We start from the raw sequence: 14,835 nt of genomic DNA on the forward strand, positions 1-14,835 counted from the left end.
ACTGCTCTCACAGTTAAGTGTGACATAGTCTAGGTGTCTGTAATGGTGGTGGCCTCTATTTCAGTTTGCCAGCTGTAATTGGATTTAATATAAACTCAGTAAATCTATTTTGGTAACTTTTTAGCCTTTTGGATGCTGGGTCAGAGAACCCTTGTCCAAAAGGTTCAATGACAAAATATATCACCAAAAATAATATATAAGTATTTCAGGAAATCATTTTTATTTCAGGAAATAGTATCAGGCTTCTTGGCCTAACAGCAACAAAGAGACTGGTTGCCTTCTTTTTTTTCAGTGTCACATTTCTAGTATTCATTAAGGGATCAAATCACATCAGAGTGAAATTAACACTTAAGGTGTAAAACAACCCAAGAGTGGATGTTAATAACCAAAGTTATGCCTTTAAACATGGAGAATAAAACTGTCCCAAAAAACTATTCCAGTGTGGTGAGCATTTCACACAGCCAGTGTCCTCTTCCATCAGTAGAATAACAGAAACACTGTGGAAATATTAACATTGTAGCACTTGGAGAAAAAAAACTTGGCATCATATCAAACGGCTAAAAACAATGGCATAGGAGCAGGGGGGACATGTCCCCCCAGTGTTAGAAGCAGATACAGTCCGCCCCTCCCCCAATACTAAGAACCCTGCAAACATTTTAAACATTTTAAACTCACACCTATGTCCTTGGCTTCAATATCCTAGTTAAAAATCACATCTAACCCATAACAGGATCAAGCACTCAGCAGCCAGCACGTGCAGAATGTTGCCTCAGATACTTGGACCACTGACACCCCCATTCCAGGGGTGCACTCACAGGAAGGTGTAGAATTCCAGCCCTGCATTCTACATCAACTCCCCTTCTGAGAAGGAAGGTTCATCGCCGCAGTTTCCCTCGCCCCAGTTAGATAGCGAGGAAGGCAAGAACCATGGTGGCAGTGGACCTCCAACGGCTGTCAGAAGAAGGGCTGTGCTACCAACAACTGCATCGGCCCTCCGTTGAAGGTGGGGTGAAACACCAACTACGTCGACCCTCGGTCGAGCCTGAGCGACGCCATCAGTCGCGTCAACACTCGGTGCCAGCAGGTCACCACGAGCTGCGTTGGCCAACCACGGCACGACACACGAGCTCGAGCAAAGGCATGCCACAAAACCGTCCCCAGCAAACTCGAAAGAAGCTCCAAGTTATCATCTGCGTCCTGATAGTGGAGCTGTTTGAGAGGTTCACATTTTTTGGGATCGTGTGTAACATGATCCTTTTCTGTACGGTGAAGCTGGGCTATGATTACTACCAGGCTGCTACTGTTAACCTGTGTTTTGTGGGGGCCAGCACGCTCACTCCTGTGCTGGTCGGATGGTTCGCCGAGACCTGCCTCGGAAGGACGAAGGTGCTTTACTTGTGTGCTCTGCTCCATCTCTTTGGTAAGATACTCCTGTTTCGTTTCAAGGGCCGTCACTAGCTTTTTTAGCCACACATATTTATCGATTTCAGGTTTTATGCTTAGGCACGAGCTTGGAAGTGTATTATAAACAAGGGCGTAAATCTGATTTAACAGTAGGGGGGGACAATAAACATAACATTTCTGAAGAGCAATTTTTGAAGGGGACACAAATAATACAGCCACAATTATACTTGTAGAGGACGTGTACACAGAGGAAAGCCTTAATACTATCATTAGTGTGGGCTAGCATGGTACCATCATCCTTCTTTTCAGTGTATCTCTTGATTCAATGAAAAAGCTGACTAAATTAACCATATGACGACTTACTGTACTTACTTTGCGTTTTGGTGTACTGAAAAAGGATCTTATGTCCGTTTTTCTCTTCTCCGTCATTTTATCTGGGCAGCAACACAAATCTTTAACGTCAGATGTCTAAGTATAGGCCTACATTAGGTTCACCACGCGGTCATATTATAATTATAAAATGATCTTGCTTCAACCACATAAATATTAGGTTTCGTCTGGGACAGAGGATATATATTTAACAGCAGCAAACCCACTGATCAGCCACTTAACATCATATTGAGCAGAACACAACCTGTAGATCTTCAATATTAACCCTAATATCAGTTCACAGATAACGTGGTAACGTTAGTTGCAGTGGCCAGGTGCATTTCTATCCAACAAGCTATTAAACAAGCTAGGTAACGTTACATAATATTACACTAAACATAGCGAACTTTTATGTCATGACTAATTTATTAATTACTCAGCATCATTTCTATTTGAGAAAAGAAAACCTTCATCCGATGTTTAATGTGAATAAAATAGCTTTGAACCGCCTACTTACTACATTCCACAACCAGCGTTACTGTAGCGAATCCTACTACCAGTGTGTTGTTTCTCGTCCACGCTCTCGCTGGACGGGTAAGGCAGGCTTTGGACCAAACCACTGTGAGGCACGGGAGGGGGGACTCAAAATGTTTCTAAACTTAAAAAGCATAATTTGGGGTTTGTATCGTTTTAATACTTATGGACATATAAATATATTTAAGTATATATGATTGTTATTTACAATACACAGCATTGTTTTTAAGGATATTTTTAGGGGGGGACAACCCTTAGATGGGGGGGGGGGGGGTCCTGACCCCCCCGACCCCCCTGGGATTTCCGCCCTTGATTATAAATGATGGTGGAGATTAGGGTTCGGTTTAAAATCCCCATTTAAGAGGATAACTTAAAGAAATGTGTGGGTTATGCTATACTTGTAGAATTTGTGATTTTGAGAAACTACATAGAGGTCCAGCATTGGCATCACACGAGAATGTGTTGTGTGGACTGTAGTGCAATAAGTTCATTAGACTCACTTTGGTAGAAATGTGTTTGACTTTGGCTCGTCAGTGTGTTCTGGGCGTCAGCAAAGTATTTCTACTCCTCACGAAGTACAATCACATAAAGGTAATTTGAGTTGGTCGTCTTTAAAGATTGTTTTGGTCTAGAGAGTTAAATGCAATATAGCATAGATGAAAACTATCTATAGGCCTGTATGTTTTGGTTGAGAAATCAAAGGGTTGCTTTTTTTTAATCCACAGTATTTACATTGATGGGAACATTGATCTAATCTCAGAGCAGCAGCAGGACCCAGTTTTTTTTACGGATGAAAGCTCACAAGTTGAGAAAACTGCCCTTTTGTAAGAATCATTTCATGATGAATCACCTCTACATCAGCTGAAATTCCAAATGATCCTTGTACCAAACATGGCTGATCTTTGGACCCTAATTGACCATTCCCAGTCCGTTCTTCATATCCCTTTTATGACGGACGGTTTCCGGTCCCCCCTTCCGTCTCAGGTACAGCGATGCTTCCAGTGGTGGCGTTCCCGTTCGAGGACTTCTACATCGACACACACAACATGCTCCACCAGCTGGAGCCCCACGAGCAACAGACCCTGTTCTACACCGGCCTACTGGCAGCTGCTCTGGGCATCGGGGGCATCCGGGCCATCCTGTGCCCCATGGGGGCATACAACCTACAGGGCTACGACCAGCACCAGTTACTTTCCTTCTTCAACTGGTGGGTTGTGTTATTATGAAGTAATTTCAACATGAAGCAGGGCCTCGCTCCCCCAACGTGTTGTATTAGACAGCCTTGAAAAAGCAAAAACATTTCTTACCTCAATTTTATTTGTTGATCTTAATAAAAACAAAAACCTGTAAAGCATCTAATAAGCTTCTGTCCATATACAGTATACATTTGGACAAACAGAAAATTAGGTTCTGTAAGTGGTCAATAGCTGGAATCCTCTATAATAAATCTAAATGAATTTGCTCAATCAAATTGACATTACCTGTAAACAGTGTGCAGCTTTTACAAAGAGATCTGGCAAAAATTAACAAAATAACCTATTAAGTAAGTTTAGGGTAAGTGCGTGTGTGTATACATATATACACACTGTATATCAATATATACAGGTAGATAGATATAGCAGGAGGGGTCTGGGTGATCATTGCATTACTGGCAGGTGGCATATCTTCAGAGATGATCCTAATTCCAATCCAAACCCAGGATAGAGGGGCTCCGTGAATATAGTCTGCACTCTGTGGAGGAGGGTCATTGTGCCAGAGATGCTGTAGAAGGACAGAATACCTGCCCTGTGGTCCAGATACACTCCTACTCTGGAAGAGCGAGGGATTGGGATTTTGGTTTTGCTGTTATTATTGTGCCAGAATGAACAGCTGGACGGAGCGCACACCAAACTCCAGGACTGCTCATTGTGTCCAAAGCAACAGTCATTGCCCCAGCCCTTCCGACCGATGCCGTGGTAGGAAACTGCCACATCGACGATGCCTCCACTCCACTCTACCTCCCAGTAGGAGGTTTCAGACAGACCCACTTTACACAGAGCCTGGTTGTAGTAGCTGAACCTGTCTGGATGGTCTGAATAGGCCTGTTGGTTCTCGCTCCACCCGATCTCCTTGTTTCCGTTGGACAGAGTGAGGGTCCCACATGCTGTGTAGGGATTCACTTCCATTGTTGAATAGCAGGAGTCTGAAAGAGGTTGTAAAATTCACCGGGTTAGGGCTCCACCTGTGTAAGTGTGGATGTATGGTTGAGAGAGAAGCAGAGGCTAGGATGTAAGGAAACATTTAAGGAGGGAAAGGGAGAGTTCATGTTTTATAAAATATTTATGTCTTACAAATCCAGAAATGGCTTCTTGTTATGTACTCTGGCTTGGATGGTGAAGGTGGCATTGTCACTGTGAAAACAGAGCATTACCATCACGTTCTTAACCTTCCCGGGTAAAATTCTAAAATTAAACTAAAAACGTTGTAATAAAAGGTTCAAATATGTAATGAATCTAATATTTCCCACTACAATTTAACCACATTTATTCAATTGTTTACCTATCTATATAAATTCAATAAGACATACTGCAAATGGAAAATGACGTGTATGTACAGCTCCGGGGAAAATTAAGAGACCACTGCATCTTTTCCTTTCCAAAAAAGTCAAAAAGGAAGGTTTTGAGTGAGGAACAGTTGGTTAAAATAAAGAGACCACTGCAAATTGAATGCTTCTGTTCCTCACAAAAAACCTTCCTTTTTAACTTTTTTGGAAAGGAAAGAAAAAGGTGAAGTGGTCTCTTCATTTTTTCTAGAGCTGGATATTTTAGGCAAGACTAGACATACACAGATTTTTTTCAAGACTATCCAGTATCTTGGTGGTGTTGTCCTTGTAGATATCTTCCATTCTCTTTTTCTGTTCAGAGACAAATTTCTTCACTGCTTCAAAACTGCTAGGAAAGGCCATAGTTCCAGGAAGGTCACAAAGAGGGTCGAAATTCTGAAAATACATACACAATCAGGACTTCTGGAGCTCAAACAGACTGCAACAACTAGGAGACATTTTTAATGATAGCTAAAAAACATTTATAGCTATTATTTATCAATTTTTTTTCGCTTCCCAAATCTGTGATGTCGAATTATGGCTTTGTCTCATTGCAACTCCACAGCCGGTGTGGGATTGTGGATTTGAGAAACTTTACCTTAGAAACACATATTGCCAAGCAATGATCTGTTTGTTATCAGACTGCTCACTCTTCAGCCAACAACCACGTTTGAGCGCCCAGGCACCTGACTGAGCACAACGAGACAAGGCAGCCCTGTCTGACATCCACTCACCCAACCCCGGCAGACTGGGCCATATTCCCTGCCCCATGTTGAACCCTCAGACATTGTCAGGAAGTCGGGACCGGGATCCAGACACCTGGCTGAAATGACACGGCTGTACAGCGAGGCAGCGCCGCCACAATTCTGACTACATTACCTGGAGAAAATGGATGTGATCTTCAGTGTTTGAGAGCTGCTCCAGCTCAGCGTGTCTCCTCTTCAGCCCAGCGTCCTCCTTCTCCAGCTGTTTCAGCAGACCTTCAGCTCGACTCGCTCCGGCCTTCTCACAGGCCCTGATCTGCTCCTTCAACTCATCGCGCTTTCTCTGGATTGAGCGGATAAACACGAGGGTTTGGACAGTGCATGTCCTCTCGAAGTTCTCCACCGTCACCCACGAACAGTCCTGTTGGAACAGAGAAGGGCTCGGCTCTCATGAGGACGTCAAACCCCCGGCGCCTTTAACCCGCACCTTTCAAACCTTCTGATTCACACTCACCTTGAGGGCATCCACCGCCTGTCTCAGCTCCTGCTCTTCCTTCTTTCCACGCTGGGCTCTCTGCTGCACTTCGTCTTGGCTTTTCCCCAACAGTTTCTGTTTGCAAACACGTGGCTTTACTTATGTAACGAACACCCTGATTTAAAATCAACTAACTCAGATGGAAAGGAAAGTGTGCTTGTATCACTGTATGTTTGAGCCTCAAGATCTTAGCACTCGACTAAACCAACAGTTTATATGCTAAACTTGCAATAGAAGTATGCAAGTTCCCCTTCCAAACTTTATTGAAACTCTGCCAAAGGAAAGCCCTATCAGGGTCCAACATACTTGTCTTACTGATAAATGTTATGTTTTAGTGTGTGTTGGAGAAATGGATTGCCTGCTTTATGTTTAACTTGCTGTTATATAAGAAACACATTTTTATGGGGTAGTTTGACCCATGTGGGGCAAAACTGTGGTATGATAACAGTGCAGTGAACAGTGCAGTTATCTATGTAAACAAAGACGTGTTGCATTAGAGTGCTAATCAGCACCTTACCTGTTTCTTAGTTCTTTCTTCTGCAACTGACACTGTGTCATGGCCTTTATGTTCACCCATCACACACTGGTAACAGATACACTGCCGATCGGTACGACAGTAAACCTCCAGCAGTTTGTCATGACGAGAGCAGATCTTCTCCTGTAATCGTGTCAATGCCTTGACGAGTCTGTGCTTCTTCAGTGGAGTCACCTGATAGTGAGGCTGGAGGTGAGTCTCACAGTAAGAGGCCAGACACACCAGACAGGACTTGGAAGCTTTGTGTTTTCTCCCAATGCAGACATCACACTCCACGTCACCAGGTTCAGCGTAACAGTGAGAAGGAGAGGATTCTTGGAAATCTGCCCCACTCAAATTCCCCACCAATTCAGCCAGCAATGTGTTTTTCTTCAGAATAGGTCTCGGTGTGAAGGTCTGTCTGCACTGGGGACAGTTGTAGACCTTTTTCAGATAATCCTGATCCCAGTAGTCATTGATACAGCCCATACAGTAGCTGTGACCACATGCAGTAGTCACTGGGTCCTTCAGAAAACCCAGGCAGATCGAGCAACAGAACAGTTCAGGATTCTCAGCCATTTTGCTGCTCCCTGCTTTCGATTGAGTCACTGTCAAATGTTACTTTTGGTTTCATTGAATTACAGGAAAGGGAGTGGCTTCTGTAGCAGACCAGCGATTCTCAACCAGGGGGATTAGTACCCCAGTGGGATTTGGTCTACCAACACTGTTTTTGTTTGAGAAGGGTTATGTGGCCACTTGGTTACTGGTAAAATGGACTTGATAGGTACTAATTAGGAGTGATTCCGGTTTTAACAGAAAATGTTTCTGTTGCTTTTATAAAACAGTGTTTCACAGTACTTTCAGAAATCCCTTTGAAAATGCATTTAACTGGTCAAACAATGTACCTAGCACTCCTGACAGTGTAGTCATCGGGCAGTTGTCTCATTGCAAGATTTCTGGGGCTGCATTGCATTCCAAAATGTTTCTCCTCAAGTTCTGCTTTATGTTGTCCTTCCAGGTTCTACTGGCTGGTGAACCTGAACTCGACGGTGGTGTTTCTCGGTATCGCCTACATCCAGCAGTCCGTTGCCAATAACCTGGGCTTCCTGATCCCCTTCATGTCGGTGCTGCTGATGATCATCGCCATACACATGGTCCGCAACAACCTCACCTTCAGGCCAAAGAAAGGTAACGTGACCTGAAAACCTCACCATGAGGGCCCGACGACCTGACGCTTGGCTTCTGTCTCAGTGTCGTGTCACGGCATACTTTCGCACCGGTGTTTAGCGTCATCGATGTGCGTTTGTTGTGTAGGCGGTTCCCTGCTGAACACCCTGGGTGTATTCCTGAACTCTCTGAAGATGTGCTGCCTCCATTATCGGCACCTGAGCGGAGACGTGGCCAGCTGGCTGGACCGGGCCAAGGAGAACAATGGGGGGCGCTACAGCGAGACGCACGTGGAGAACGTCAAGGTCCTGGTCAGGCTGTTCCCCCTGTACGGTCTGCAGCTGTTGTACCGAGCCTGCGTCACTCAGGCAGGTCAATGTAATGGGAGGCAACATGGCCGACTGTACTAGACATTTTATGACATGCGCAAGTCGATTCACTCCTTTGGAGATTTAGAGCGTTCGTTTAAGGTTGGGGCACAGTGCAGCAGAAAGAGTGGCTTATTAGTCAAGCGTCTGAGCGCAAGCGCCTTCGTGTCCAGTTCTGGAACTGGAGCTCCATGGTGTTGCACGATGTGGGGTTCTGCCCTCACACCCAGTTCTTTCGAATTACAAGCAAGCCATTGATTTGAATCAGGGTGTGAACCTAACTTTGTTCCCATTTAAGACCAGGACCAGCTTTGAGAAACACTTAGACCGAGAGATTTTATTCCTCAGTTGCAAGTATGTACTGTTCCAGACGGAAATATGTAAAAGTTAAACGTTAATCCTATTATTAATAGTTTACACATTATTTCTCAGGTGTGGGGACAAAAATTTACATTTCTAGGCACCGAAAAGCATTTTCTTTAGAATCTGCACTTACCCAGTCCTCTCCCACAGATTCCTTCAGGTTACTACATCCAGACCATGAACTCTAACCTGCACCTGAACAGCTTCCTGCTGCCCATTGCGGCCATGAACGTCATCAGCATCCTGCCCCTGTTGCTCCTAGCTCCTCTCATGGAGTGTGTCACCTCCTGCTGCCTGTCCATGGAGAAAAGCACTTTCTCCCCCGCCAGAGTAATTAGTAAGAACATGCACACAGCTCACACTTGTTTACTTAGCTGTCTAAATGGAGACACCAGAGTTGACTGTCCTTAGCAAATCCTGCTTTTACTAATCCTTACCCTAAATCTTACCTCAACCAAATCCTAACCATAACCTCAAAAAGATAATGTTTATGCCTAAAATGAAACTAACACTAATACCCAAATCTAAACCTTACCGGTAATGCTTAACCCCAAGTCCAGCCCTAACCCCAATAGTTACTTTTGCCAACACATAAGGAAATAATTGTCTTTTTGTAAATTGGGGCCGGACCATTAGTCTATTTTTTTTTTTGATTTAACCACAGTTTGGGGACATTTTTTATTCCTATTATATAGTTATGTGAAAATGTAAAAATTTCAAATGTAGTTATGTCAGAAAAACACAGAAGCACAAACAGTCAATCATGCACTAATACACACGCTCAAACACCCTCATCAAAACATGTATGATCATGTCTCTCTTACAGTACCTCTCTCTCATGCTCACCCTTTGTCTTTTCTTGTCTCCCAGCGCTGGGTCATGCGTGTGCAGCCCTGTCTGTCCTGGTAGCAGGCCTGTCAGAGGTCCACAGGAAGGGCTTTCCCCTGAAGGATCAGGCCCTGTCAGGAAAGGTCCTCCAGGTGTCCTCCATGGCCTGTTTCCATCTGGCTCCCCAGTACATCCTGCTGGGGCTGGCAGAGGCCCTCGTCACCCCAGCCTGTGAGTGACAAACAGCCGCCAGTATTTTCATTTCATTCTTGAGTGTCTTTATCAGTGGCGTCGTTAGCCCTGGGCGTCCGGGTCTATAGCCCCGGATCTTATATGAATAGACCCGGATCTCAAATGGAACAAAAATAATAATAATAAAAACATACCCCCTGATCTATTAATTTATAATTGCGATCTCGCATTATGACAATGTGGATGTGTAGGCCACTAGCGTGTACATCGAAATTTCCAGCGTCTACTTTCAAAACCCTGTACTTTCTGTCCCGGGCGGGGCTGGGGGGGTGGGCTAAGCCCTGAATATATTGTGATCCTAGCGACACCTCTGGTCTTTATAAATGGTACATATGTCAGCTCAATGAGAAGTTACATCTAACTGATATATTTCCATGTTTGTATTGTTTCCTGTTATGTGTTTATGTTATCTAGTCGTTTCTGTGAAGTACTTTTACAGAGAGGAATGGCATTCATGATACTGTGTTAGAATGTATGCATATTGTTTTCATAATGAGCCTTTTTTTAAATGTTTATATTTAAAACTGAAAAAGGTGCTGTACGCTGCTCGACAGTGACACAAGTCAAAGCGTTGGTGTATTTACTAAACATTTATCATTACATTGTGACACAGTGGCGGTTGTATGATGCTGTGACACAAGTCAAAGCGTTGGTGTATTTACTAAACATTTATCATTACATTGTGACCCAGTGGCAGTTGTATGATGCTGCTGTGAGGTGTGAGGGTAGTGAGTGCGTAAAAGATGAGGCAAAAACAAAAGGAGCAAAACCACACCGAACGAAGAACAACGTTTCTTGGATTTAATAAAGAGAAACAGCACCACACGGTCCAACAGGACCCAATAACCCGTGAGGGGCGGGTGAAAATGAGCAACCTAAATAGACATCATGATAACCAACTCAAAACAGGTGTGAGGGTGTGTTGGGTGCTGCCATGTGCTCCAGCCGGCGGTTAGGACACCGGTGAGGTGGAGCGCCGTAGAGGGAGAGAGCCTGCAGCCACGTGGAGCAGCCGTCACTACATATAGGTCCTTATTCAATTAAGATGAAAGACTAACCAGTTGTTTCTTCACTTGCATTTACAATGTATTTTATAGAAATTATGGTAAATACATGCTGTACAATTTTCAAATCGGCTCTTGTTTGTAGCAGGTAGTAATCGTCTTTTCACAGTAATTAATGTAATGCAATATGGCCTTGCCTAGTGGATATGTTTGTTTGCTCCCCATTTTGTCAACAGTAATTAGTTAAACTCCCTATAATGAGGAGATTCTCTGGAAAATAATTTAATTCCATGATGTGTTGATGAGAAATGCTTAAAGTACTGCATATTCATATATTTCATTATTTTAACACAATATTCAGTGTTAAAATATATGAAATGCATTGTATTATGATATTGTGAGAGGTACAAGTTATATATTTCATGAACATATGCAGGGCACATATGTAAATATATGTTAAGAAATCCTCTACATATATGTGCATATTTGTTTTGCATGAGTTTTCCATGTAGGAATGAAGGGTACATGTAGTGGGAATGCAAGTTGGAAGGTGGTGTGTTTGGAACCAATGTCCACCATGGGGGTTATTTACAGAAGTCTTGAAGGGTTAGGTGGACAAGGGACATTTCAACCCAACTAAGGAACATTTCTCCTCCCTTATTTCCAGGCTCTCTGATTTCGTTCCACCTGACGCCTAGTCATATCAGAGGCATCTCCCTGCACTTCCTCACCCTGTCCTATGGAGGGGGCTGTTTCCTGGGAGCCCTACTCACTCAGCTTGTCTATCTTCTCTCTGGAGGTAAAAGCGTCACTAACCATTGACAGCAAAGAGGTACATTTAATATTGTTGGAATTAGGTGTATAAGATGGATACGTATCGGTGCACCACTTTTCAAGGCAAGTCATTTTATCTGGAGAGGCCTTTAGATGTACTGGTCTCTCGGCAACAGCATGAAGTAATACTCCATGTGTAATGATGAGTAAAGAAGTATCAGGGACAGGTTTATATCTACTGTATCTCATGGCAACGTATCAAATAGTACTGGATCACAGCAACATTAGGGGAAAGGCCAATACACTGAATTGTTGCCTGGTGTATCAATACAGTATCGTATTTCTGTCATCCCTGTAGTTGGAGTGGTTATTCAGGGTTTATATGCGTGATTTCTATTCAGTCCCACAGCCACTAAAAGGGCTGTTCTCTTTTTTAACATCAGGTAACTTCTACCCCAACACACTGCATGAAGGGAATCTGGAGCATTTCTTCTTCTTCTTGGCCACGTTGATGGCCATCAACACTCTAGTTTTCTGGAGGATATCTTACAGGTACAGTATGGGAAAGGGTCACCAACTGTCTCAAGCCTCAATTTATTGGACATTATTTGGAAGACATCTGTTTATCTAAGGTCCCACAGTTAACAGTGCATGTCAGAGGAAAAACCAAGGCATGATATTAGCTAAGCCAGTTCAGACATGAAACCAGAGTGGTATTTGGCCAGTGATGCATCAGCTGACATTAGGGATTGCTCTTATCACAATATTAGATTTAATACTGACTATTTAATTGGCAGGTTACTCAGTTCTGATATGCACTGGTCTCACCCACCCACCACCCCAGCCTCCACCTGTTTGGTTCTGTGTTTCCTTGTGTGGAATACTGTATACCTTGCTCATTGCATGATGGGATTCCGATTAATTATATTGTAATCATACTGTTATTAGAAGTATCGTATAAACCATCACGTGACAACAATGAGTTACCGTGAAGGAGCAGAACCTGACACCAATACCTGAATGAGTATTGTTGTGCCGTATTCTCCAATGAATGGTTAAAGTAGTAGTTGGCATTGAAGGAATTGTCCATAGAGCTCCGACACAGGATTTTGTCAAGGGACAGATCAGAGGAAGGGCACCAAAAATGTATTCAGGATTGAAGACCAACAGAGCTCCAGAGATCCTTTTTGGGAATGGGAGAACCTTCCAGAAGGACAATTATACAGGTGCTGGTCATAAAATTAGAATATCATCAAAAAGTTGATTTATTTCAGTAATTCCATTCAAAAAGTGAAACTTGTATAATGTATACATTCATTCCACACAGACTGATATATTTCAAATGTTTATTTCTTTTAACTTTGATGATTATAACTGACAACTAATGAAAACCCCAAATTCAGTATCTCAGAAAATTAGAATATTGTGAAAAGGTTCAATATTGAAGACACCTGGTGCCACACTCTAATCAGCTAAATAACCCAAAACACCTGCAAAGGCCTTTAAATGGTCTCTCAGTCTAATTCTGTAGGCAACACAATCATGGGGAAGACTGCTGACTTGACAGCTGTCCAAAAGACGACCATTGACACCTTGCACAGGGAGGGCAAGACACAAAAGGTCATAGCTAAAGAGGCTGGCTGTTCACAGAGCTCTGTGTCCAAGCATATTAATAGAGAGGCGAAGGGAAGAAAAGGATGTGGTAGAAAAAGTGTACACGCAATAGGGATAACCACACCCTGGAGAGGATTGTGAAACAAAACTGTGGGGGAGATTCATAAAGAGTGGACTGCAGCTGCACTCAGTGCTTCAAGAACCACCACGCACAGACGTATACAAGACATGGGTTTCAGCAGTCGCATTCCTTGTGTCAAGCCACTCTTGAACAAGACACAGCGGCAGAAGTGTCTCGCCTGGGCTAAAGACAAAAAGGACTGGACTGCTGCTGAGTTATGTTCTCTGATGAAAGTACCAGGAAGTTTTAGAGCACTTCATGCTTCCTGCTGCTGACCAACTTTATGGAGATGCAGATTTCATTTTCCAACAGGACTTGGCACCTGCATACAGTGCCAAAGCTACCAGTACCTGGTTTAAGGACCATGGTATCCCTGTTCTTAATTGTCCAGCAAACTCGCCTGACCTTAACCCTATAGAAAATCTATGGGTATTGTGAAGAGGAAGATGCGATACGCCAGACCCAACAATGCAGAAGAGCTGAAGGCCACTATCAGAGCAACCTGGGCTCTCATAACACCTGAGCAGTGCCACAGACTGATCGACTCCATGCCACGCCGCATTGCTGCAGTAATTCAGGCAAAAGGAGCCCCAACTAAGTATTGAGTGCTGTACATGCTCATACTTTTCATGTTCATACTTTTCAGTTGGCCAACATTTCTAAAAATATTGTTTTTGTATTGGTCTTAAGTAATATTCTAATTTTCAGAGATACTGAATTTGGGATTTTCATTAGTTGTCAATTATAATCATCACAATTAAAAGAAATAAACATTAGAAATATATCAGTCTGTGTGTAATGAATGAATATAATATACAAGTTTCACTTTTTGAATGGAATTACTGAAATAAATCAACTTTTTGATGATATTCTAATTTTATGACCAGCACCTGTAGATGCAGCACTCCACCAATCAGGCCTTTGTGGTAGAACGGCCAGACGAATGTCGTTGGAGTTTGCCAACGAGGCTATGCACACAGTCAAGACAATTCAGGAAGGGCTTAGTGACAAGTCTATGAGGCCCAGCCAGAATTGAACCTGATCAAACATCTCTGGGGAGACATGATAATGGCCTTGCAGCGTTGTTCCCCATCCAACCTGATAGAGTTTGAGAGGATCTGAAGAGAAACCCCCCAAATACAAGTGTGCCAAGCTTGTTGCATCATACCCAAGAAGACTTGAGGCTATAATCGCTGTTAATAGTAGTAAAGTGCTTAGTCTTTATTGGGTATACTTTATAGGGTATACTTTTTTTTGAATAAGGCTGTGAAAAAGTGCTAGGGGGTCTTAACACTCTCCAAATGCTCTAAGATCATAAAAAACAACCTGAAAAATTTATCAATCCATTTAGTGTGAGCTGATGAGACAGATGACTGAATTGAGACAGCTGTTTCCTAACAGTCTTCCGTCCTACGTGTGTCTCAGGTATCTAGACTTGAGCGTGGTTCAGAGTAGAGCAGTGGGAAACAGCCTTCTGGCAGAGAAGCTCCTGCAGTACAAGACCTGCCTGCGGTTCTACGACACCATGGAATGTTCTTACAGAAAAACCTCCTTAGAAACAATTTTGTGACTTCCAGACTTTGTGTCCTGTAACGCTGGCGTTACGTTTGTGTTATTTATATACTACATGCAGTGTGTTATTCCCATTGACAGTTGTTTTATTTATGTACTACATGTATTGTGTCTTATTTCCATTGACAGTT

The 14,835-nt window shown here is 43.1% G+C and overlaps 2 protein-coding genes across 2 annotated transcripts; one reads left to right on the top strand and one right to left on the bottom strand.

Moving 5' to 3' along the window:
• Positions 1–233: 233 nt before the first annotated feature.
• slc15a5 (solute carrier family 15 member 5) lies at positions 234–14,835 on the top strand. Its single transcript, XM_020044958.2, has 9 exons — positions 234–1,420; positions 3,292–3,514; positions 7,660–7,829; positions 7,956–8,176; positions 8,690–8,876; positions 9,410–9,598; positions 11,291–11,422; positions 11,841–11,949; positions 14,558–14,835. Exons 1-9 carry the CDS (start codon positions 928–930, stop codon positions 14,700–14,702), a joined length of 1,869 nt encoding a protein of 622 aa, XP_019900517.1. The 5' UTR covers positions 234–927; the 3' UTR covers positions 14,703–14,835.
• LOC105007319 (E3 ubiquitin/ISG15 ligase TRIM25) lies at positions 3,607–7,248 on the bottom strand. Its single transcript, XM_029114814.2, has 6 exons — positions 6,645–7,248; positions 6,107–6,202; positions 5,768–6,013; positions 5,131–5,284; positions 4,638–4,697; positions 3,607–4,489 (listed from the first exon to the last, which is right to left on the bottom strand). The coding sequence occupies exons 1-6, from the start codon at positions 7,218–7,220 to the stop codon at positions 3,945–3,947; spliced, it is 1,677 nt and encodes a 558-aa protein (XP_028970647.2). The 5' UTR covers positions 7,221–7,248; the 3' UTR covers positions 3,607–3,944.

Source organism: Esox lucius, chromosome 19 (genome assembly GCF_011004845.1).
Source record: "Esox lucius isolate fEsoLuc1 chromosome 19, fEsoLuc1.pri, whole genome shotgun sequence".
NCBI classification, from domain to species: domain Eukaryota; kingdom Metazoa; phylum Chordata; class Actinopteri; order Esociformes; family Esocidae; genus Esox; species Esox lucius.

Bases quoted from the DNA above. Each gene is read 5' to 3' on its own strand.
- slc15a5 (XM_020044958.2), top strand. From the start codon at position 928: ATGGTGGCAGTGGACCTCCAACGGCTGTCAGAAGAAGGGCTGTGCTAC. The intron at 3,515-7,659 runs GTGGGTTGTGTT...TTGTCCTTCCAG, and splicing joins TTACTTTCCTTCTTCAACTG to GTTCTACTGGCTGGTGAACC. The intron at 8,177-8,689 runs GCAGGTCAATGT...CCTCTCCCACAG, and splicing joins ACCGAGCCTGCGTCACTCAG to ATTCCTTCAGGTTACTACAT.
- LOC105007319 (XM_029114814.2), bottom strand. From the start codon at position 7,220: ATGGCTGAGAATCCTGAACTGTTCTGTTGCTCGATCTGCCTGGGTTTT. The intron at 6,203-6,644 runs GTAAGGTGCTGA...GTTTGCAAACAG, and splicing joins AAGAAAGAACTAAGAAACAG to AAACTGTTGGGGAAAAGCCA. The intron at 5,285-5,767 runs GTAATGTAGTCA...ATGTATTTTCAG, and splicing joins ATCACATCCATTTTCTCCAG to AATTTCGACCCTCTTTGTGA.